At 37.7% G+C, this 26,237-nt stretch overlaps 1 protein-coding gene across 9 annotated transcripts in view; it reads left to right on the top strand.

Moving 5' to 3' along the window:
- The window catches only part of ASB4 (ankyrin repeat and SOCS box containing 4), a 227,253-nt gene continuing 212,957 nt past the window's right edge, over window positions 11,942–26,237 (top strand). For 5 of the 9 annotated variants that reach the window (XR_002347045.1, XR_002347046.1, XM_021102414.1 and 2 more), the window contains exons 1-2: window positions 11,953–12,243; window positions 21,999–22,298. Coding sequence is in view for 7 of the 9 variants with exons in the window: in XM_021102414.1 (XP_020958073.1) it covers window positions 12,057–12,243; window positions 21,999–22,298 (487 nt within the window). In the remaining 2 variants the exon portion in view is untranslated. Of the gene's footprint in view, window positions 12,244–21,998; window positions 22,299–26,237 lie in introns of all 9 variants that reach the window. The other 4 variants (XM_021102413.1, XM_021102412.1, XM_003130156.5 and 1 more) reach the window with 3 other exon arrangements.

Consider the following 26,237-nt stretch of genomic DNA (forward strand, 5'->3'; position numbering starts at 1 on the left):
CCATGTTTAAAATACAAAATCCACCTAGAAAAGATCAAGAAATGGAAAGAAGATCTGGAGGACGAGACTAGCTCTTTTACCCCCTGGCGCTATCAAGGGGCAGCGTTAAGAGACACTAGAAAGGACCAGGGCTGAGAAACAGGAACAAATCTTTGATTTCACAGTCTTGCCTGGAGCCTTGACTGACAGTAGCTGCTGCTTTAACCTCCATCTGTAGCTTCACGCCTTTTTAGAAGAGACTCAGAAAATCTCACTCTCATCTTATAGGGAATATTTTCAGCCTAAGAGGAAAATTGTAAGCATGAGAAGCAGACTCGCCTTGCTTTCCCACACCCAAGACAGAGACTTCTAAGACAATAATGATCTGGAAAAAAATCTAAAGACACACAGTGCAAAATATATTTAGTTTATTATTTTAAGTCCTCTTCTTAACACCGTTGCAGTGAAGACAAACAGTAAACTGACAACCGCCCCATCCAAACAACGTTTAACTTGTATTTATGTATTTGTTAGCCATTCACACCTTGAAATTCATTCTGATCCATGGCAAATTCTGAACAGAGAAATTCATGTAGGAAAATATGATCACGAAAGATATGGTTTAGGTGGATGAAACCCCTAAATTTTTAATCCATATTTGTGGTTTAATCAAGATCACATTTTGTCTGCATTGGCTCGGGTTGTTTTTTTCCTGGGAATACAGCAGCTATTTTTCCAGGTTCATTTACCAAGGAACACTGCCATCATGAGGCCTAGTGTGTTAAAGACAGATCAGAAAAGACCAGTAGCAGCATGGCTTTAGTTTTGATTCTCCAGAAAAATGTTTATAGCTTTTAAATGTGCTTTGCTGTTTGAAGCCGTTTTTGTTGATTCCTTTCTGAAAGAGCATTCTTAAAATATTTGCCAAAGGATGAACTCTGTGTCAGCTTGCGAATCCCTCAAATACACAGAGACCATAAACAGAATATCATATATAAAACAATAATTGAACACTGCTTGTTTTACAAATCTGTAAAGTTTTCAAAAATTTATCCACTTTAAAGTGAGCAGGATAACTTTCTCGTGCACAATCAAGGGACTGCCTATTGTTTTCTTTACTCTGAGAAGTCTGTTCAGGGAGAGGAGATGTAAAACAATTACTCTAGAGAGGCAGAATCACCTTGTTCAAAAGCTAAAATATGAAGCTTGACACTAGATCAGAGTCTCTATTTTGCCACTAATTAACTGTAGAATCTTGAGCAAGTCACACAAGTTATCTGTTCTTGGTACTTTTTTTCTTAAATGAGTAAGTTTGATACACTTAAGTCAAAACCTTTTTCCAGTTTAAAAATTCTATAATTCTACTTGACAAGTAAACAAGTTTTTTAAAAGGCAAGAATGTTGTTTTTCTTTAGATAGATTATTTTCCTCTGGTTTTCCTGTAACTGAAGCTTTGTCTGCATGATTCATCATGCAAAATTTTCTCTCTAAGAACCCAGAGATTATGTGTTATCCTCAGCAGCACTCCAGCACAAACAGCTTTTATGTGTTTTGTGGGCATTCACAGCTTAGTATCTCTGCAAACATAAAATAAAATTGAGGAATCTTTGCAATTGGTAAACAGCTTACTAGCTTCTGAGAGCTGTAGGTCTTAAAGGACATTCCAGAATGTTAGAGAAGACTATTCAGAATGATCTGATGTCTTTAGCATCTCAAAGGGAAGGGCAGTTTTCTTCCCTAACTACACCTCTAGCTTTATAAATTTGTCAAAAGTAAAAAGAGGATGCAAATGCTGCATTGAGTACAATCGTGAGGTTAATGTTCTGATGAGACAAAATTACAGTAAATGATTCCCTTGAGTTGATTTTGTGAAGTGTGTAACAGGGTGAGGGATGGAAATACAAGTTGGTGTCGATGTTTGAAAGGTGCTGGAAGGGCATGTAAACGCAGGCCAGTTGCTAGGAGACCTGGAGCACTGAGCCAGTGGTCCCCTTCCCTGCCCCTCCAACCGTGTGCACAGGGATGTTTTAGCTCTGGAAACCTTGTCTTTCACAGTCAGCGATGACATAGTATGTATAGTCTCTCAAAATTCAGGTGGACCAGAACTTGATTATTGCGTGTGTTATTTCAGCTGTTCTGTCATCCACCACCCTTTAAGGGAGCAAATGAAAGAGAACATTGTAACATGGTGCCAGTGACCAAGAAGCTCTAGAAAAGCTCAGAGTGATGCCCCACAAATTCAGTCTGAATACTCTCACATGAAAAACAGCTGGTTTATTCACTGATATTGCTTTTAACTGTGCAGTTGTGGCTAAAGAATGGCTTCAGCATTCCAAAATGAGGAATGCCAGACCACAAATAGAGTCCTAAATGAAGATGTGCTTGAGAAGGACTTTAGGTCCTATCGTTTATAAAGCAGACATTTCGGTCATTTGTGGGATTTTTTTAAAAACCGATTTTACGCTAAACACGGGCTTCCAGTTTGTAACTCCATCAAGAAGAGTACAGATATCCAGAACTTTGGAACTGAGTTTTAAGAGTTCTTCCGGCGCCCCCAACTGGTTGAAAATGGAACCTGAACCTCTCTGGGGAGGGGAGAATGTGCAAGGACTTCTCATAAAACTGTCAAACTTTGCCAATATCCAAGAGACACCATTCAGTGATACAAAAAAGAAAAAATAAAGACTGAGGAGTGGGTCTAGTAGGTCTCATTTGACCTAGAGAAAACTGATTTCATGGAGAGGTATTTTGAATTGTTTGAAACACACAGCTAGTTACCACCAAAGCTGGGAACAGGAGCCCGTTTCCCAGCCCAGTGCTCTTTTACAGTAACACCAAGAGTTACTCAGGAGAGACATCTTCCTTAGGAGAGTTGTGATGCTTTGTTAGCTCTCAAGAATGTGAGTGGCAGCAACAGTGATCCTATAAGGCTTCTGGAATGCTTTACAACGTACCAAGCACATTTATCTACGTTGCTTGGTTTGATTCTTACAGCCATGGGAATGATTCTTATGAAATAGTGTGCTTAGCATACAGACTTGATCTGCACTGTTACATAAGTATAGCTATAATTATAGTAGGTCTCCATTATAAACTGACTGCCATGTCCCAACATCAAGTGCAGTAGAGGGAGAACTGAAACCCTAATATGGTTTGAAAAGTTTGTGTTTGCTCCACTTCAGTATTGAATATCCACAGATAAAATGGAATGTGTACTTTTCTGCTTGTCTATGGAAAATATAAAACAATCATCAATGATAAGCCATTTTCGAGAATGAACTATCAGGCCAGACATACAGCAAATATGAAAATGCCATTTTAGGCTTAACTTCGAGAGAACTGGCTTGGGTTCAAGAAGTATAAGAACGGAAGTAAATGGATATCCATAGGTTCCATTCTTAAGCTTTATTGAGCTTCAAAACTATCTGAAAATAAAATGAAGGCATCTGAATGATGATGGCCTGTAGGGTTACCTCCTTTTCCTTTTCCTTATATCAGGGCCTTAGTGTCTCCTGTTCCCATGACCTGGAAAGCTCTTCTCCTAGATATCAGCACACCTCCTCTCACACTTCCTTCAAGTTTTTGCTCAGGGAACATGAGGACTACTATGAATCTATATTTGAAGTTGCAGTGCTTTCTAGGGCCATAACACCTTCTCAGGACTAGCCTGGAAGTGGCGGATGCTTTTTTTTCTCTGATCTGTGCAAGGGTGACTTACAGGCTGGCTAGGATCCTAGACTTCCCTTAGTTTATTATTCTCTGTGATATGTATTACCACCTGACAAACTATGTATTTTGCTGTCTGTATTTTTAGTTGTCTGATTCCTCCACAGTCTCTCCACTAGTATACAACCTCCATAAAGGTAGGGATTTTCTTCTTGTATTTATAGTGCTTAAGAAGAGCACCAAGCAGTAGACAAGATGAACCCCAAAGACTCCTATTTCCTAGTATTCATGCCTTTCTTTGATCTTCACTTCACTTTGAATCAGGGTGGCTCAGTGTGACCAAAAGAATATGGTGGAAGTGGTGGTGTATGACTTTCTATGTCAGGTAATAAAAGGCATTGCAGCTTCCAACTTTTTCCTATGGATTTTTCATTCCTAGGGGAGCCAGCTGCCACATCATGAGGACATTCAAGCAGTCCCGTGGAATACGTGGATAGGAACCAAATTGCCAGCACCAACTTGTTAGACAAGTGGCCAAGCCATTTTTTTAAGGGGATCGTCTAACACCTCGGCTTTGACCTTTCAGTGGAGGCCTCAAATATCGTGTAACAGAGACAAGACTTTCCCTTTCCCATTGCGGCCTGTCTGAATTCCTGACCCACAGCAATGATGAGAGATAATAAGTGATTATTAATGCTTTCAGGAAATACATTTTGGGGTTATCTGTTATGCAGCAAAAGATGACATTAATATAGTGCCTGGCCCATAGCAAGTTCCCCCCAATAAATATTTATTGAATGAAGGGATAAATATAAGCAGATTTTCTTCCCCTTAGGTTACTCAGTAAACATAATATGATGCTAGTTTTAAATACAATACAGTTATAATGTATAAAAAGCCTTTGCTCCAATAGCAACATTTTTTTGGAGTCTCAAGATGTAGGCTTGAATCTTGGATCTTCTGCTTACTTGTCATTTGACCTTGTATAATTCACTTACAGTTTTGGGGTTCTTAGTTTTCCTAATCTATAAATGAGAACTAATGATGACAGTTGTAATTATACTATTGACAGAACCACCAACCTGAAAGAGTCCTGTTAGCTTTATAAACCCCTGGGTCAGAGGTCTCCTAAAACCTGTGCTAAAACTGGAATTGTCCATTCCGTAAACCAATAGATCTTTATTGTTTAAGTCAGTTCCAGTTGTTGGTGTTACCCAAAACCAAAAGTATCTTTGTACAAAACATTAATACTAACATGGGTGAAACAATAGCAAACAAAACACAATGACATATAATGAGTAAGGTGGTAGACTTAAGTATAGCAGCTAAGAAGAAAGGGATGTCAGACCACCTTATTAGCAATTTCTGTGAGCCGATGACAAGGACATACTAATTCATCTGCCTAGGAAAGTCAGGGAGTCCCATGGGGTTCTTTTTTCATAGAAATTTTGGTTTCTGTAGGTATATTTTAGAAGCCTTGGCTTCTTATTTCTCCTCTGTGGTTGTGTTTGAAAGGTTATTGCTGGCTTAATAGCATCAAATTCATGTTTAAGTGCCTTCAGGGACCAAGGAGCTATTTGCGTTTCAGAGAAGATACTCTGAGTGGCCAGATTATATTGTACACACACATCAAGAAAACAAGCAGCCAGGCTTCTGCACTGCTGCCTCCCCCAAGGTCCCCAGAGAGTATAAGAGGGTCTTCTGGGCTGCTTGCCACAATATAATCACCTTGGCAGAAAGTTCTTCATTTTGCTCCAAGAGCAAAGGACACTATCCTGGGCATGTTGTGAAACCCTAGTAAAAATTCTTCTGATGGGATAGGGAGATTTTATTTTTTAGAGCTAAGGAGATGAGAATTTCTGCCAGGCCTTAATGAAATATGAAATTCAGTGAAATATGGTCAGTGTGTGATCTGGCCTCCTGAGTCTTAGAGAGATGGTGGCTTGAAGCAGCGGTCTGGATAATGTGGACAAGTCTCAAATGTGTTTTATTAGCATTGGTCACATTTCTTCCTATATATTAGAATGACCTGGGTGGACATGTTAATTAAGCTGCCGTGTGTTTTGTAAGTGCAAATAATAATCTCTTAGTTTTATCCTCTGCTGCTCAGATAAATAATTGACTTTTTTAAATGATTTTTATTTTTTCCATTAGAGTTGGTTTACAGTGCTCTGTCAATTTTCTACTGTACAGCAAGGTGACCCAGTCTCACACACACACACACACACACACACACGTACATTCCTTTTCTCACGTTGTCATGCTCTATCCCACAAGTGACTAGATATAGTTCCCAGTGCTTTGCAGCAGGATCTCATTGCTTATCCATTCCAAATGCAATAGTTTGCATCAATTAACCTCAGATTCCCAGTCCATCCCTCAATAATTGACTTTTTAGCACCATAATCCAGATGACTTTCTCGTGGAAAGTATTTTTCTCCATGGAAGTTTATATATTTCTTCATGGAAATTTACTTTGTTTTCTCAAATTATTTCACAAAGTTTACATTTATTTATTTTTATAGCTGCAAGATGGGACCAAAATTGCTTCTTTGGGAAAAATTAAAGTCCTTTCTTTAGGTAAAATTATAAATCTGTTTCCAAATATTAAATCAGTGTTTTTAATTATTATTCTTAAATCATGTTCTTTGTAGCCTTCAGCCTTCAGAGCCAAATCTTAATGTTTATCAACACAAGGAAAGAAAGTATGGGAGCACCCTGGGACAAACTGGCTTTTGATCACTTAAATCTGTATGCTGACTTTTAGAAAGGCAATAGTTGTGCCAATCAGGCTTAAGAAAATGAAGGGTTTTTTTTTTTTTCTAAATTACTTTTATCTCCTTCTTTAGTATATCAAGGGTTATGCTCAAAGGATTCAGGATCCAAAGTTCCTTGCACAGTGCAAAGACAACTCTTCTTTGAGTTGACAACTCTTCCACCTGTGGAGGGAGGTCAACATGCTTGACTTAGGGAGAAAAAGGAAAAGTCAAAGAGGAGACAAGAAGTCCAAAACTGGGCCCTTCTAGTTAGGAAGGCTGGAAGTCCTGAGGGATTATGAGTGGGGATACAGGTTGATTGAGGTGTTAGGTGCCATGTTCTCATCCCTGTTCACACACTTGTTTCAGAGTTGAACTTTGGTGAAGCCATGAAGTGGGGGAGGACTTTGAAACAACCAGATAAGCCTGAAAAAGTCAGAGAACACTGAGGTTAATGGCCCAGAATCAGGGAGAATAGAGGCCCCTTGGAGAACTCCAATCCTCAGCTTAGGTCTGTGTCCTTTCTGGCCCTAGAAAGATGGCAAGAATGCGACTGTAGAAAGCTGCTGGTTCTTCATGGTCTCTGTGTGAAGTGTGAAAGAGTGTGGCAGTGTGCCTGGAAAGAGGGTGCAGAGTTTCAGAGCGTACCCTGGACTAACACAGCCAACATGCTGCAGTGTTTGAAGACATCAAGTTTGGAGGCAAATGAGCAGGATCACATGCTCCAGGGGTGAGTGCCAGAAACCTGAACACACCCAGAGAGGACTGATTTAGAGGAGCCACTCTGCCATGGAGATCAGGGAGGGTCCAGGGGACAGTGGGTCCATCTGAGGACTCTCACTTCCCCCATGAGGTATTATAAGCTGCATTCCTAACCTAATTGATGCTTTGGTCTAGCCATACCAGTGATTTATGGCCAAAGTCTTTTCTAACTGATACTGGATGTTAAATATTAGTATTTTGAATGTTGCTCTTACACATATTCCATATTTCCAGAGGGAAATCAAAACTAGAACTATCTACATTAGAGGGAAAGTTGTAATTCTCAAAGATAGAGAATTTTATCCAACGAGGCTGAGGATTTACATGAAGAGACTGCTAAATATTTGGATCAAACTAAGTATATCAGGTTGGACTAAAATTAAGTTATCCTTCCTTTCACTGATAAGTTAAGGTAGAGAACCCATAAGGAGGACCAGATCAATTAATTGGGTCTCAACAAACCACATTGTTTCTGTGTGAAATTCAGTAAATTACAACTTTGTGACAGTTTCTGGTGTACAGGAGATTGGAAGGATCTGGGGACTTCCCTTACCATTTCAATCCATTAACTTAATTCCACATGGGCAAGATTTTTGTCACTTTTGTTCATGGTAGTATCTTTATTGCTCAGAATAAGTGTTTGGCATATTGTAGGTGCTTAGTAGGTACTTGTTGAAGGAAATACCGCTGTAAAATGAAGCAGAATCTCAAAAAAGTTTCAACAAAAGCAATGGATAAGCAATGAGATACTGATGTACAGCACTGGAAACTATATCTCGTTACTTATGATGGAGCATGATAATGTGAGAAAAAGAATGTATGCATGTATGTATGACTGGGTCACTTTGCTGTACAGTAAAAATTGACAGAACACTGTAAACCAGTTGATTGAAAAAATAAAAATCATTTAAAAAATCATTGAACAAGGATTGGAGAGAGATAAAGCAAATATTTTCCAAAAAGTTTCAACAAGAGGAGAGTGTCCCTCATTTCATCCATCAGAATCCTTAGTTTTCAGCTCTCTCTGGGAATATTATGTTTCATGTTAGGCACTAAAATTTAGGAGGGGCATTTATAAGTGAACTAAAGAGGATCCGGAAGAGGACAGGCAGGACAAAATGATTCTGAAAATCACTGCAAATAAGGCACAGTAGATAATTCTTGAAGAAAAAAAGTGATTAACAAGAGATAGTGCTGTTTTCAAATTTAGGTTTGCAGCTGAAGCTCTGATTCGACTCCTAGCCTGGGTACTTCCATACACCACAGGTGCAGCCTTAAAAAAAAAAAAAAAAAAAAAAAAGAAAGAAAGAAAGAAACTTTATTACTGTTAAAAATTATGGAGCATATTAACTGATGATCCATTATCTTAGTCCTTTAGGTTACAAGGTGCAAACTCAAATATGAGAACATATCCTTGACTGTTGAGTCTGTATCTTACTCAAGTTATCTGATGTCTGTCACAAAATGAAATTGCAAATTTTGCATATCAGCTCAGATTTCATGAGGTTGATGAAAATGTTGGAGAACTGTCTAAGTCGCATATAAAACCACTTACTAATGACAATTTGTCAGGGTTATTTCTGTTAATTGAATAAGAAAAGTTTGAAAGCATGAAGATTTGATAAGTGTTTTAGAAGGAACTTCGGCTATTGAGTTTGAATGTCATTGACCTGTCAAAGGATGAAGAAAGAACCTCGACAAAGCTCTTGAATACATTCGTAAATATGATTTCTTTTTATATTAGTTTGACAAAAGGACATGGTTTCATGTTATTATGAAATTGAATCAGAAAAATTATTTCTCAGAAAATAGTGAACATTGTATTTTGTAGTTCTATGAATTATACAAGTTGCTGTAAACCTAAATGTTGTTAAATATTAGATTGAAAAAAATGTTCTCCATAATTTTTACTTTCATTTTTCAAGATGAATTAAAAAGAAATCCTCCTCACCCCAAATCATGAAATTCAGTCTTGATTTTAAGTAACGTTAATTTTATTACCTTTTCTAGAACTAATTATCCTCTATTAATGTTAAAACTCTTATATCTCTCTCTTTCCTCCACTTGCAATGCTTTTTTTCCTCTTAGCTTTGTCAAAAAGGGATAAAATATATCAATTAATAATGGCTGTATTTCAACTTGAGTCACACATGTGGACATGAAAGAAACAGTGTTTAATTCCCCACCAACCACAACACTAAAGACATTCTAAATAATCAATGACTAATTCTTTATTCATTCATTATTCATTTATTCATTCATGCTGAGCACCGAAGGCATGAGAATGATTTAATTCCTTACTTTATGGAATCTACAATTCTGCGTTATTCTCCGTTACCAAGTTATCGTTATTAATATATTCAGTACAGAAATACATCTTTATCACAAATGTAAGTTGTGGTCATTATAGACGACTTCAGAAAATAAGAAAGAGATGAAGAAATCAGATGAAATCTTAGCACTAGGAGATAAAAGCTGATGATATTTGGGAATTAATGCATTTAATTTTCTTCCTATGTGTGGATTTAGCATACAAATTTATATGTTATATGAATATATACAAATATGTATTTGTACATTATATAACTATATGTATTTTTAGAAGACATTTATACTACATATACTATTTTATAAATATGGATATTTTAAATATAGATATTTTAGATAAAATATCTTGTAGATAAAATATCTTATAGATATTTTGTTTTATTTATTTTTTGAAATATAATAGACAAATATTTAGTGACATGAAGAATTCTACAAAATAAATTGTTATGTAAAAATCAGGTTACCGGAGTTCCCGTCGTGGCTCAGTGGTTAACGAATCCGACTAGGAACCATGAGGTTGCGGGTTCAATCCCTGGCCTTGCTCAGTGGTTTAAGGCGCTGCCTTGAGCTGTGGTGTAGCTCACAGACGCGGCTCGAATCCCGTGTTCCTGTGGCTCTGGCATAGGCCGGTGTCTGTAGTTCCGATTCGACCCCTAGCCTGGGAACCTCCATATGCCGCAGGAGTGGCTCAAGAAAAGGCAAAAAGGAAAAAAAAATCAGATTACAAAATAATGTTTATAGGAATTTTCAGTTATAGATATTTTTAAATGAATATATATCTACCTATGGATATGCCATAATTTATCAAATTCTCTACTGTTGGTCACTTAGATTGCATCCATATTTTTTACTATTATTAACAATGTAATAACCCATCTCTATAATTTTATTCATTTATCTATCCTTTTTTTCTGGCCAGATACTTTATGTTAAGGTTGACGTTTTATCTTCTTGAAGATTTAAAATTAAGAATATTAACAAATATTTTAAACATTAAAAAACCCCAAAACTAATCTACAGTATTAAAGGTCAAGATAATAGTTATCATCGGGATCAGGTGAGTGTTTTGATTAGAAGGTGACATAAGGAAGTTTCAAGTCTACCTGAACTACTCTGTGGTTCTACGTGGGGGTTGGTTACAAGGGCGTATTCACTTTGTAAAAACTGTCATGCTGTACACTTGTCATTTTCTACTTTCTTATATTTATGTTACATAGCAGTGTGTAACAAGTTAAAATATTATATTATGATTTGCATCCACATTTATATCCTTAGGTAAATTCTAAGAAAAGAATACATTATAATTTTAAAATTCATGTTGCTAATTATTCTGCCAAAAGATTGTACCAGTTTTGACTTTCACCAACAATATATAAAATGTGATTTCTTTGTGTTCAAATGAACTCTATCATAATTTTTCTAATTTGTAATGACTTACACATTTAAAAATTGAGTATTTTGGAGTTTCCGTTGTGGCACAGTGGAAATGAACCCGACTAGTATCCATGAAGACACAGGTTTAATCCTGGCCTTGCTCAGTGGGTTAAGGATACAGTGTTACCATGAGCTGTAGTGTAGGTCACAGACGTGGCTAGGATCCGGTGTTGCTATGGCTGTGTGTAGGTTGACACAGCGATAGCTCAGATTCAACCCCTAGCCTGGGAACTTCCATATGTCATGGGTGCAGCCCAAAAAAAAAAAAAAAAGAAAGAAAGAAAGTGTATTTTTCTTTCTTGCTTTTTAAACTTGGAAAGATTTCAAACTTACAGAAAAGATGAAAAATTAATACTATGAACATATATAAATTCCTCATTAAATTTGCTAACTTTTAACTTTTTGCCACATTTGCATCCTCTATTTATGCACACACACACACACACACACACACACACACATATCTATACCTGTGTATAAAATACAAGGTTAGATGTTTTGTCCCTTTAGTCTCTTTTTATCTAAAATAGCACTCTGTACCCTCACCCCACCCCACTTTCTTTCATGACATTCAAATTTTTCATGTGTAAATCACTTAATAACCTTATGTTCATTTTCAAATGTGTATGACCATGCTTGATTTTGCAGGCTCATACTACAGATTATTGTAGGTTTTCAGAAGCACATGTAACAACAACTGTAACAAATTTTCATTTGTGGCTATTGGTTAATCAGAGCAAGACACTGGATATCCAGTTGGGCACACCAGATGTTTTTACTGAGGGGGAAAAAAAAAGCATTAAGATCTTTTAAATCTTACATTATTACTTTGATCATATAAGAAATAATGGTGACATTTTATCCTCTAAAATGTATGGCAAGGGTTTGCCTTCATTTGACATGCAATATTATTCAATGAATTATTATAGAACCAGCTTAAAAGACCTGAGAGTGCAGTGACAGCCAAGAAGGATATTTTGAAGTTTGAAATGATCCCTATATAAATAGAACGGATCAGCATAACTTTGGGATAAAATTAGCTGACAGTTTGTGGACTCTCTAGCATGTGCCTGTTTGCTTGGTGCTGTTCTCCTGATAAATCACAACAAAGCTTCCAGAGGGAGAGAAAGGATGGACGGCCCGGCTGCCCCTGTTACTAAATCTGCAACTGCCAAGTTAGTTAAGAGAAATTTCCTTGAGGCTCTAAAGTCAAATGACTTCGGAAAATTGAAGGCCATTTTAATCCAACGGCAAATAGATGTGGACACAGTTTTTGAAGTTGAAGATGAGAATATGGTTTTGGCATCTTATAAACAAGGTAAACATAGGTATAGTTGTAAAAGTGATAGAAAATGGATTTTTCTTTAAATGCAAACCATTAGTTACCCAATCTAAGCTGGTAGCTCTTATTGTTTCTTTACATATTTAAAAACATTTCTCACGTAATTGTTTCTTTTTTAAACTAGGTGAAATGGGCTTATATATGTATATGTAAACCTCTTTTTCTTTTCTTTCCTTCTCTTTACTTTCTGTATCCTTGTGCCTGGAATTCAAAATCCTGTATAATCATATTTAGTTATGCAAATTTCTTTAATTTCTAACTCTTCTTCCTCCTCAACATAGAGTAAAGAAGACATCTCTAGGTTATGGTTAAACAGAGTGCTAAGATATAATCCAGACAGTATAACTAGGTTGGGTTCTGTTAACATGGCCACTTAAAGATAGATCATCTCTGCGTCCATCTGGAGGAATAAGAGGATTTTTGCCCTTATCTGGAGGATTAATAGATGGGCAGGGGGATACCTTGAAGCAACTTGATGATCCTCATCATTTTAATGAGTTTTCAGTTCAGGCAGGAAAGCCAAAAAGTTAACTTTTTTCCTTGACTGCAATGACAGAACAAAATTGTAGATCTACTTAACACGGAGTCTCTGTCTTATGAAAAACTGTGGATGACACAAATTAGAACTGATTTTTTTTCTTATCAAGGGATTTTCTGGAATCCATGCTTAATAAATCAGAAACAAAATAGAAGTGAGCAGACTCTGATTTCCCAAATCAGCCAGTTAATGGGAGAATTTGAGTAGCGAGGCCATCTGGTAAGCAGACCGCAAACAAACACCATGTTCAACATCACTTCTGTTTAAACAAAATAGATGATAAGGTCTTGTGTACAATGTTGAGCGGGAGATAGCAGTTCTTTTTTCATGGTTTAAATACTTTCCATTTGTGTATAGATCATCAGTGCCATCAATTTTCAGAAATTAATGCTAATGGTATATGTATTTCTACCTTAATTTACTATACTCTGCTTGTCAGTTCCGAAGGAAGGATGAGATCATTGAGGCCAGTTACTTCCTGCATTTATGATTTTTACTTGAGAGTTTTATTATAAATTGGCATTGCTATTTTGACTGGAAGATGAAGAGGTCTGGTTTTTAAAATGTGGTTGATGGAGGCACTGTTAAGAGGAATCTATACTATGTGACTGTTTTCATCTATGAATTTACTCAGTGAAAGACTGAATGCTACATACATTTTTAAGGCATTGTTTAAGCTTATGTTTGTGCCTAGCGTAAAGTAACATAGGTCCAAATCAGCAGGTAATTTATTTGGCCCTGAGTTGTGAAGAATGCCTTTTCTCATCTCTTGGGCTTGCCAAATTGCGATACACGTGAAGGTTCTGAAGTTGTGAGAAAGGAAGTTTTAGTGGCATATTCTGGAGTAAAAGGGTGCTGTTTCTTTTGCTTCTAATGGGGTCATCATCCTGAATCAGAAAATAAAAAGCACTTTAAAATCTTTCTGTCAATATGAGCTCCATGGTCTTCATAGAGCTAAATTTTCATTCATTCTAATGGGTCTTTTCATAGTGTTAGGGCTGTGGGATGTGTTTTCATGGTATTAGGACATTAAATTACACCATCTGGGGCCAGGGGAACAGGGGGAGAACAGTTCTGTTCTTATGCATGCCAGGTGGATGAATACAAGAAGGGAAAGGATTTGTTGTCATATCTTCAGGGTTTATGCAGGAAAGTGTGTGTGTGTGTGTGTGTGTGTGTGTGTGTGTGTGTGTGTGTGTGTGTGTGTAGAGAAAGAAATACATTTACTCTCTTTTTAATCTGCATATGGGTAAAAGAATCTATCTCTCCAAGCTTAATCCCAGATTAAAGCCTCATCTTTCCTTTAAGTTTCTTCAGGTATTTTCACATCTTCCAGCCTAGTTATCAAACCTTTTATTTCAGTCAGGAATGGCCATGATACATAGAATCCTAGTTGCTAGCCAAGCAAAGTAGACCTAAGTAGGTATATCAATTTCTAAGTCCAGAGGAATTCCCAGAGAATAGTGTAGAGCTGAGCAGACTACACAGGTTAGTTAGTTAGTTAAAATTAATTCCTTTCTGAATACTTGTAAGGAATGAGAGACCCTTTTCTGTGTGGCCTTGAAGGGTTTGTGACTGGATTAAACTTTGCGAGACTATTAAATCACAGAAAACTTTTCAGATGGTGAATGCTGTTGAATTGCTTTGCATTAGTTTTTGATTTTTTAGAGTACTTTTGAAAAGCTCTGCAACAGAAAGCACACAAATCATTGTGTACAGCTTAATTTTCACAAAATAAAAAAATGTACATAACCAGCATCCAGATGAAGAAATAGAACATTACCTTTTTACTTTTTTAAAAAATAAATTTTGGAGTTCCCATCATGTCTCAGTGGTTAACAAATCCGACTAAGAACCATGAGGTCGTGGGTTCGATCCCTGGCCTTGTTCAGTGGGTTAAGGATCTGGCGTTGCTGTGAGCTGTGGTGTAGGTCACAGACACGGCTCAGATCCCACATTGCTGTGGCTCTGGCATAGGCTTGCCAGCTACAGCTCCAATTAGACCCCTAGCCTAGGAACCTGCATATGCCGTGGGTGCAGCCCTAAAAAAGGCAGAAAGACCAAAAGTAAATAAATAAATTTTATTGGAATATAATTGACTTAGAGAGTTGTGTTAGTTTCAGGTGTACAGCAAAGTAAATCAGTTGTACATACATATATATCCATCCCTTTTCCCTTTTTAAAATGTGAGAATCTTCAGGTTTAATCCCAGATTAAAGCCTCATCTTTTTTTGGGCTTAATAAGCAAGACAGTGTTTAAAGTCCATAACATACTATGCTGCCTTTAAATTTGCTTGTATAATTAGTAATATAATCTTCAATATTTATATTTATCTTTATTTATAACCATTCAACATTTGATTGTCCTGTGGAAGATTAGCGGTGGTATAATTAATCCAAAATTATTTTTGTTTCTGTTAGGATGTAACATAGCACTTTACATAGGATTTTAAAAAGTGACCGCAGTCCCTGCCCCCCATTATAGTATGTTTAAGCCAGTATGAAAGTCAGTTTATACTTTTTGTAAAGGCAACTCAGAAGTCTGTTGGTGAAGAAATCATCTTGGGATCTAAACATTGCAACCCCAAATCCACAATCTGAATGGTACACTAATAATCACAAGTTGACTTCTTTTTTTTTTTTTAGGGCCACACCCACAGTATATGGAGGTTCCCAGGCTAGGGGTCAAACTGGAGCTGGAGCTGCCAGTCTATACCACAGCCATAGCAACATGGGATCCGAGCCACGTCTGCGACCTACACCACAGCTCACAGCAACACCGAATCCTTAACCCACTAAGCAACCTCATGGTTCCTAGTCAGATTAGTTTCTGCTGCACCACTATGGGAACTCCAAAGTTGAGCTCTTAAGCAAATATAAAATGTGGACTTTGTAAGGAAGGTAGAACAAGGTGACTGGAAATTCACCTCTTCATCCCCATCCCATTGACTAGCCTCTCTTACTTGTGAGATGAGAACAGATACAGAAACCAGTTTTCTAGAGCTCGAATTCAGATGGCAGGTCCTGCCTAGCCCCAGGACCTAATAATGATTCTTAAAGTTAGATAAATCTTACTCTATTTTTTCAACTTACTTTAAATTTCATAATCAAATATTCAGATAAAATCATGCTTTATGAATTAAAGCTATTTCTTTCACACTTTGTAAAGCAAACATAAGTAAGCAAAAACAAGCAAAAAGCAAAAACAAGTAAGCAAAATTACATCTACCAGCCAACCACTTAATAAAAATAAGAATGATGTGAAGAAAGTTAAATATATGAACAACTTTTAACTGTCAAATGCAATAAGCAGTTGAATAGTCAAGGGATGTCAGTGATATAAACTTTAACATGAGCCAAGCATATGCTATATATAGTGATAGTGGGTCCTTAAGAAAACACAAAGCTACTCATATTGGTTCTCACTGGGTGATCTTAATACTGGAAATGTGAATATCATAAAGCTGTTTCCAAAGGTTTTTCTAGCCACGCATTTGGATTCTCCTTCAGATGTATGAGCCTTGGCTCATTAATGTTACAGGCAGGAATATCATACTTATCTCTTTGGTATGAAATTTCCTAGTCAGCAAGGTTAATCAGAGTCCTTTTATTAATCAGTGTAATGTGCTTTAAGTACGTCATTTATGGCCCACAGCTGCAGGTTCTTTGGTTGATAGTCATATTTTTAATTAAAATGACCAATGAATGATTTCTATGGAAAACTTTCGGGCAGGTACTCTATCTACTTTACTGAGTAGCTACTGCCTTCCAAATATCTTGAAAGCTCTTATTTTCACTCTCTTAATGAATAATCTTTTTATCACATAATTTTCCTCTTTGCCAGAGATTCACTCTCCTGCTTTCTTGTTGCTATCCTATACGGTTCTTTTCCTTTCATATATGTTCAGACTTCTTTCTTTTACATTTTACATTTCAAGCTTACTTTTTTTTCTCTCCCAGGGGAACTCTGAGATTTATCCTGAAAATATTAGCTATTAAAAACTAGCCAAGAATTGTGCTCCAGTCTGTAATCCTTCAGGACTGTGTAAATACGTGGACACGGCAGAGCAAATGTCTGCTAATCCAGCCACAAGCAGCGTGCGTAACCTTTGGCTGTAATAACAGAGGCTTCTCCTGTGTGGGGTTCTTTGGACTCAGATAACATTATAGCTGATAACTGTGGCAGAGCCCAGGCTTAGCTGAAGGTTTACCAGAGATCTGGACGTGTCCCCAAACCCTGGAGCAGAATCAACGCCTCTTCCAAAAGATGACCCAAACACCTTGCTCCTTCCCATACTTCCAGAGCTGGAGGCTTTCTACTCAGTGACTCACGCATAGCTCTGGTTTCAGATTTAGATTAAACACACACACACAGAGGATCGTTCTGCATATTTTTGTAGGGGCATAACTCCTAAAATCCCTTTAGAACTTTGGCCTTGAAGTGATATAGGTATGGACATGGACTGCATGAAGCTTTCAGATCATTGATGGCTATTTAGAGATTTGGGGGAGACCGGAGTTTGAGTTGACCTCTGTTAGTACTAGTTATACAAACATGGGCACTTCCTGCTCCTTAATCTCTACAAGGTATTTATCCTCATTTGTAAAGTGGAGGCTTTGTCGAGACTTCCTCTATGTCCCCTGCATGCTAATAATCTATGATGTTATAAAGGGGACATTATGTAAACAGATTATGTGTCATGGTCTAGGAAAGGTAAAAATTAACTATAGATGCTGTAAATCTATGTGGGTATGACCTGTATTTGAGAGTTCTCTGTAGGATTTTTGTCTGGGAGGAGGAATCTGTATTTCCTTCTCTTCTTCTCAGTTAAACACATTGCTCAAGCAGAGCTCACGAAGAAGGCATCACTACATACAAACTGCAGACCTGGGGTAAGGACCCAGTGGTTTACATTAGGGGGAGATAGTACCTTCCTCACCTCTGGCCCCATTAAGGGCTTTGTTCCAACTTTTACTCCCCCCTCCATCCTTTGCACATTCTGAGCACACAGTCAAAGGGCAGCCTGGCCTCTGCAGAGGTGAGCAGAGGGGGGCCCTTTGAAAGACAAATGCTAAGAATAAATCACATTCTGAGTTCTGAAGCCCTGAGACAATTGTGCTGTGGAAAGAAGGGAGAGTGTAAAAAATGAGTCTGCCTGATTAGTTAATTGTATTTCTGCCATGCTGTGACCATCAGTGGTTACGTTTTGGAGGACAAATTCAGATATCTCAACATAGAAGCATGGGCATAAGTGTGTTGATAGGCACTGCATCACTGCAGTTTTTGACAGTGGCTTTACCTCAGGTTTGGGCCTCAGTGAGGGTAGGTGTGGTGGAAAGAACACTCTTGTTTTATCACACTTGCTGCACAGTGACCTGTGACCACAGCTCATTTTAAGGTGAAGATTGTATGCAGATGGCCTCTTTGCAATAGGCCACTCCTTTCTCTGAAGTAGGCTCTTCTGCTTTGGGAAGGCTTGACTTATCCAGGAACTCCTCCATCCCCCACCCCTCACCAAAGTTCTGCCATGCATCTTCAAGATACACAGCGGCAGACCATGATCTGTATCAGACAGTCTGTCCTCTTCCTATCACTTCGCTCAGCTCCCTAGGGGAACCAGCTAAGGGGTCTTTTTGCCACCCACCTATACACCTCCCTTCTAGGAGAGGTGAGCTGTAGGAACAATTCCGTCCAGGGGGTCAGCTAAATTCCAGGACCTGGCCATCTCTGCGCCCAATTTACCAGTTAATGATTATGATTATAAGAGATGCAGATGAAGCTGACAAAAGCCCAAGGATGACTGATTCATGTAACAAACAGACAGGATAGATTCTCTAGGTGAGAAAAAAATCAACAAGCAAATGTATTTCCATATCAGAGATGTGACATATTATAGATGAATTCGGGATCTTCTTTCCATCCTCATGATTTGTGAAGCAGGCTTGGTGCTAAACCTGCTTCCACAAAGACAAAAACAGATGGAAACCCTGCATTGCAGATATCCTGAGTCCATTAGCTTGGACTGAGGCAGATGACTTATGGAGCTAGCAGGCTGAGAAAGTGGCAGTTTTCTCATCTGGAAAATGAAAGATTTGGACTGGATAATCTTCCCTCCAGTGCTAACATTATGTGTTTCTTTGATTTTACATGAAAATGGTGTTTTCTTAATCAGTTCTCTGCTGCTTCCTTTCTGAGATCATTTTTCTTCCCGTTGCAGAAGCAGACAAGAGTTTCCAATCAGTTGGTGTGTAGAGCTGCCTAATCTTTGCTGCTAATCGGCAGGCAAAACACACTCCAGTTTTCCAATCTGGAACTAGCTTCTTTGCAAGAGAGTTAGAAGAGCCTGTATTTGCAAATTGCTTATAGAGAAATTTTGTTTACTAAGATGATGAAGTGTTGGTGTTAAGTGATTCATTCCTTATCAAAAACATGTTGCATACCATATAGCTTAAAAACTATGCTTGGAACACAGATTCAGTGTACATGCTAAATAGAAATGTGTATGTGGATGTACACATATATTATGTGTACATATCTGTTTACATACACACAAAGTTGATCCTTCCCAGCCCCGACTGTCTGTGAAGCTATTTGTCTCTGCCAGGGAAAAATCCATATCACCAAATACCTTTCCTTTTTCAGTGTCTGAAATCTGAAATTAGTATCTTAGAACTTTATTCTATGAATACAGATTCCTATATAAATTCAGATAATTCTAAGAGTGTAACACTTTAAACAACCCTTAGTCTGTTAGACCTTAGTGTAAACTAACTTTGGATTTCTTTTTAAAGAAAAACTTTGGATAAGAGGAGATTTGGGAGGAAGACAAAGAAAAATGCCTCTAGAATTCTGAATGAAATGAAAAGATATTCAAGCGTGTGTGTGTTTAAGTTGGAGGGTGGGCTGCAGAAAGACAAACTTGAGGTTGGGAGCATTCATTCTCTCAGGATTAATCAGCATTGTGCCTACCACTATAAATGGCCTCTTTAAACCAAATTATTTCCCCGCTAGACAGAGGTACAGCAGTTTATTTTAATTTTATTTTTATAAATAGTAATACATTCACAAGGTACTAAATTTAAAAGCTCAAAGGGAGCACTTAAGGACAAATAAAACCATGTCCTTGTCCCCCAGCCCCAGTTTTTGGAGGCCACATGTGCAACCAGTTTCTTGTGTTAGACATTTATAAAGATTTTCTCACATGTTAGCATATTATGCACATTCGTCAGCTCCCTGCTTCTCTCACTCAGTAAAATATCTTGAGATTTTCCCATATCACACAGAGTATACACAGAACTTCCCCCTCTTTATAATGGCTGTATAGTGTTTCATTGAATGGATGAATACTTTATTTAAATAGTCTCCTATTGATGAAAATGGAGGTTATTTCCAATCACTAGCTATTATGAACAGTGCTGTAGCACAGTCACCTTGTTGTACATGGGCCAGGTTGCCAGGATTTATAACTTTCAGAAATTGTATACTCTTCATAAAGAGGTCAGTGCAACTAATGTTCTTGGGACTTGTGTAATACAGTGGACCTTATATGACATTTCACACACAAGCAATTGTACTTGTAGGATAAATACTCAGGACTGATGAAGGTGGTGCTTTTTACTTAAATGAGAGAATTTTAATAACTGATCACCAGGCCCACTTTTAATATGGTCGTCATCCTCTGAGTACCTTCCAGATGCTCATTTCTGTTGCCCAGAACTAGTCACAATATTTTAGATTTATTCTGAACTCATCTAATCAATGAAGAATGAAACATTTACTTCTCTTGTCCTGGGCACTATATTTTATTAATGTAGCTTGAGATTGTACTCGCTTAGGGGCAGTTTCATTCCAATGTTGGCTCATTTTGAGATTACTATCAACTCAAATCCCTAGATTTTTCCTCCAAAAATTACCATTTAACTATAATCTTACCTTGTACTTGTATAGTGGAATTTTTGCAACCTAAAAGAAAACTTCTGATTTATCCATGTTAAAATTTATTTTGTTGTTTCAGCCTTAGGGTCTCTTCTAAGCTGTTGAACTATGTCTACATCTTCATCTTGCCATTAAATATTTCATCTTTATGTACCTGTTTTCCATTCCTCACTTGTAGTGAGCTTAATGCCGTGGCTGTGGATATTGACATTGAAAAGAAAGGTTTACGAAGTTATCTTTGTTATAGCTTGTCAAAACAGCAGTCATTGGGCACCTGGAAACAAATTACTAGCTCAGTGTTTAGAAGTCAGAGGTAAGAGGGGAAAAAGGAAAGGAACAAGAGAAAGAGGGAGGGAAGGAGAGAGAGGGGAATATTTCCAACAACTAATGGGAAAAATTTATTTAAGATCTCAGTTCTGGGAACAGCTTAAGTTTCCTCTGATCAATTAACTTGTGTATAGCTTGTGGGCATAGTTAGCTGTGCAAAACATATTTTCCTGTTTATTTTGGCTGTTAGGAAGTTCAGAGGAAAATCTGTAGTGTAGTTTTACTATATGGAACACAGTTTATTTTTGGGGTACCTATCTGATTCTGGACCTCTTTTTACTTTCCTACCTTATTTTTACTTTTGTTCTTATTTTCTAGATCATTGAAAAAAATCTTGTGTAAAATTTGTGAGTTGCTGTAAATTCTTCTTTAATTCTTCTTTGGGAAGAGGTACTGTATAAACTGATAGGCAGGCAAATAAAATCTTGCTGTGACATATTTGCTAAAGATATCAAACACATTCACAGCTTAGCTTGACCATAGCAACATCTAGGGGGGAAAAGAATTGTGGTGGAATGAAAATTATAAGCTTGTAAGTAACAAGGTTTGGAATAATGCAAGACAATGATTAGGAGTTAAGAAAATTCTTTAGTAAGAGTCTTATGTAACTCACCATGTAAAATAAAATGCAGTCACATAAATGAAGATCTCAAATTCAAATGCCTTGGACAAGCAGGAAGGTAAAGTGAAAGGAACAAGATAATAGGAAATAGAAGAGATAGTGAGAACTCGAGAGCCCTTGCCCCATTTAAGTAATCCAAATATACTGCTAAACTAAGCATTTGTAGATCCATCAGCCACTAGTTTACAATCCAAATCATTCTTCCAATTTTATAAATGTGACCAAAGTAAAATGCTTGTAAAAACCTCACTAAACAAGGAGAAATCCTGATCCAAGAAGTTAAACTTTCTTTCCCTTTCGTTTTTTAGGTTATTGGTTGCCTAGTTACAAATTAAAGTCTTCTTGGGCCACAGGCCTGCATCTTTCTGTCTTATTTGGTCATGTGGAATGTCTTCTGGTACTACTGGACCACAATGCTACAATCAATTGTAGACCCAATGGGAAAACCCCTCTTCACGTGGCTTGTGAAATGGCCAACTTGGATTGTGTTAAGATCCTCTGTGACCGTGGAGCAAAGCTCAATTGCTACTCCTTAAGTGGACACACAGCTTTACACTTCTGTACAACTCCAAGCTCCATTCTCTGTGCCAAGCAGTTGGTTTGGAGAGGTAAGCCTTTCTGGGTGGCTGATGTTGTCATATGCTTACACGGTCAGGGTTTTGAAAATTGACAATCATTGCTTACCTCAGCCATGTAGTATATATTTCTAATGCATTAAGGCTAATTCAGGGGCCCTAAAAATAGATAGATATGTTGGCCAAGGTTATTCAGTGACAGTCACATTGGAATCTTATTGTTTTTAAAATTTTAGTAGTCTTATCAATGTATACATTTTAACAAATATTTACCAGCTTCTATGATGTCAGGTAATATGCTAAGTAAGAAAAAAAGAGAAAATAGTTTCTGCCCTCTAGGTGCTTATATTATAGTAGGGGAGGTGAACAATGACAAAATAAATTCATAAATAATTGTAAATTGGGAAAGGAGAAAAACAAGGCACTGTGAAACAATGTCAGAAGTAAACTATTGTAAAATATCTGAAGACTTCTCTAAAGATATGGTATATGGTTATAATATATAACGATAATGAGAAGGTGCTGGCCATTAAAAACAGGAGCAAAGAAGAAAAGTCTAGGTATAGCAATAGCATGTGCAAAATTGCTAGGGAAGAAAAAAACTTGGAATATTCAACAAATGGAAGAAGGGCAGGATGGCCAGAGTATCATGGGTGTGGGGTGGTGTTGGAGGGACAAGAAGGTAGAGGGGAGTGCCACAAGAAGACTTTACATGTGTTAGATCACATGCGGCCTGTTGGGGGACAGGGTATGGGGTTTAGAAATGGAGCCACTGAAAAGTTGTAAGCAAGGCAATGACACAGTTTAATTTTCACTTAGAATCATCAGTCTGGAGTTACACAGATGTTGGGTTGGAGGAGGCCAAGAACAGAAGCAAGGAGACCAGTAGGGAAGCTATTGCAATAGGTGATGAGAGGGGATGAGATAGTGAAAGGGGGATGATGATTGGCATTAAGGGGCATGCTTGGATAGGAAAATTAGAAAATGGGTTTGCAGTATGTTTTAGAAGCAGAATTGATGGTAGCTGGAGATGAATTCCATACAGGTGGAGGAAGGAGGGTGACAGAAAAGGAAGTTTCAGGAACATTGCCAGGCTTCTGACTTTAGAAAATGGGTGGATACGGATGCCATTTTTTTTTTTTTTTTCGGTCTTTTTGCTATTTCTTTGGGCCACTCCTGCGGCATATGGAGGTTCCCAGGCTAGGGGTCGAATCGGAGCCACAGCCACTGGCCTACGCCAGAGCCACAGCAACGTGGGATCCGAGCCGCATCTGCAGCCTACACCACAGCTCACGGCAACGCCGGATCGTTAACCCACTGAGCAAGGGCAGGGACCGAACCCGCAACCTCATGGTTCATGGTTCCTAGTTGGATTCATTAACCACTGAGCCACGACGGGAACTCCGGATGCCATTTTTTAAGATGAGGAAATGAGAGGAAGAAGTATGTATGTGGTGGAGATCGTTCTACCTTTTTTTAAAAGTCTGGTTTACAAAGGTATTATTTATACACTGTAAATTTACTGTCTTTGAGAAACAAATAGTCATGAAATCATTAACCATCATCACCTCAAAAAGGACCCCAGTGACCTTGGTCGTTAATTCCCTCATTCTACCATCACCCTTGGCAACTCTTGATCTATTTTCTGTCCCTCTTTTTCATCTTTTCAGATTGTCATATCAATTAAATTATACAAAATGTAACTTTTTGAATCAGGTTTCTCCGGCTTAGCGTGGTACATTTGAGATTCATCACTGTGAATGCACTCACTGATAAATCAGACCTTTTTATTGCTGAGTAGTGTTCCTTGTGTAGACATAACACAATTAATTCACTCCCCAGTAGAGAGGCATTTGGATTATTTCTATTTTTTGGCAATTTTGAAAAAAGCTGCTATAAACATTTTCATACAGGTTCTCATGTGGACATGTTTCATTTCGCTAGAATAAACACCGAGGAGTGGGATGATGGGTTGTATGGTAAATTGATAAGAAAATGCCAAACTCTTTTCCAAAGTGGTTGTGCCATTTTGCATCCCCACCAGCAGTGTATAAGAGTTGCAGTTGCTCTGCAATCTTGTCAGAACTTCATAATATCAGATTAAAAAAAATTATTTTAATTTCCTTGATTAATGTTTTATAGTTCTCAGAATGTAAGTCCTTTACCTCCTTGGTCAGGTGTATTCCCAGGTATTTGATTTTTGGGGGTGCAATTTTAAAGGTATTGTATTTTTGTATTCCTTTTCTAATGTTTCATTGTTAGTATACAGAAATGTGACTGATTTTGAATGTTAATCTTATATCCTGCTACTTTGCTGAATTTGTTGATCAGTTCAATTAGTTTTTGGGTTGAGTCCTTAGGCTTTTCTATATATAGTATCGTGTCATCTGCATAAGGAAATGGAAAGATATTCCATGCTTCTGGGTTGGAAAAATTAATATTGTAAAAATGGCTATATTACCCAAAGCAATCTACAGATTCAATGCATTCTGTATCAAATTACCCATGACATTTTTCACAGAACTAGAACAAACAATCCAAAAATTTACATGGAACCACAAAAGACCCAGAATTACCAAAACAATTCTGAGGAACAAAAACCAAGCAGGAGGCATTACTCTTCCAGACTTCAGGCAATATTACAAAGCCACAGTCTTCAAGACAGTGTGGTACTGGTACCAAAACAGACCTATAGACCAATGGAACAGAATATAGAATGCAGAAATAAACCCCAACACCTGTGGTAAATTAATCTTTCACAAAGGAGGCTAGAACATAAAATGGGGAAAAGACAATCTTTTCAGCAGGCATTGCTGAGAAATCCGGACAGCTGCATGCAAATCAGTGAAACTAGAACACACCCTCACACCATGCATGAACATAAACTCAAAATGGCTGAAAGACTTAAATAAAAGACAAGACACCATCAAACTCCTGGAAGAGAACACGGACAAAACTTTCTCTGACATCAACCTCATGAATATTTTCTCAGGTCAGTCTCCCAAAGCAACAGAAATAAGAGCAAAAATAAACCAGTTGGGACCTAATCAAACTGAAAAGCTTTGCACAGCAAAGGAAACCAAAAAGAAAACAAAAAGACAACTTACAAAATGGGAGAAAATAGTTTCAAATGATGCAACTGACAAGGGCTTAATCTCTAGAATATACAAGCAACTTAAACAACTCAACAGCAAAAAAGTCAACCGTCCAATGGAAAAATGGGCAAAAGGCCTGAATAGGCATTTCTCCAAGGAAGATGTACAGATGGCCAACAAACACATGAAAAAATGCTCAACATCTCTGATTATTAGAGGAATGCAAATCAAAACTACCATGAGATACTACCTCACATCAGTCAAATGGCCATCATTAATAAGTCCACAAATAACAAATGCTGGAGGGGTGTGGAGAAAAAGGAACCCTTCTGCACTGCTGGTGGGAATGTAAGCTGGTACAACCACTGTGGAGAACAGTATGGAGGTACCTTAGAAAACTATACATAGAACTTCCATATGACCCAGCAATCCCACTCTTGGGCATATATCTGGACAAAACTTTCCTTAAAAAAGACACATGCACCTGCATATTCCTTGCAGCTCTATTCACAATAGCCAAGACATCGAAACAACCCAAATGTCCATCGACAGATGATTGGATTAGGAAGAAGTGGTATATATACACAATGGAATACTCTTCAGCCATAAAAAGAATGAAATAATGCCATTTGCAGCAACATGAATGGAACTAAAGACTCTCATCCTGAAAGAAGTAAGTCAGAAAGAGAAAGGCAAATACCATGATATCACTTATATCTAGAATCTAATATATGGCACAGATGAACCTTTCCACAGAAAAGAAAATCATGGGCTTGGAGAATAGACTTGTGGTTGCCAAGGGGGAGGGAGTGGGGTGGTTGGGAGCTTGGGGTTAATAGATACAAACTGTTGCCTTTGGAATGGATTAGGAATGAGA

This window comes from Sus scrofa, chromosome 9, assembly GCF_000003025.6.
Source record: "Sus scrofa isolate TJ Tabasco breed Duroc chromosome 9, Sscrofa11.1, whole genome shotgun sequence".
Classification (NCBI taxonomy): domain Eukaryota; kingdom Metazoa; phylum Chordata; class Mammalia; order Artiodactyla; family Suidae; genus Sus; species Sus scrofa.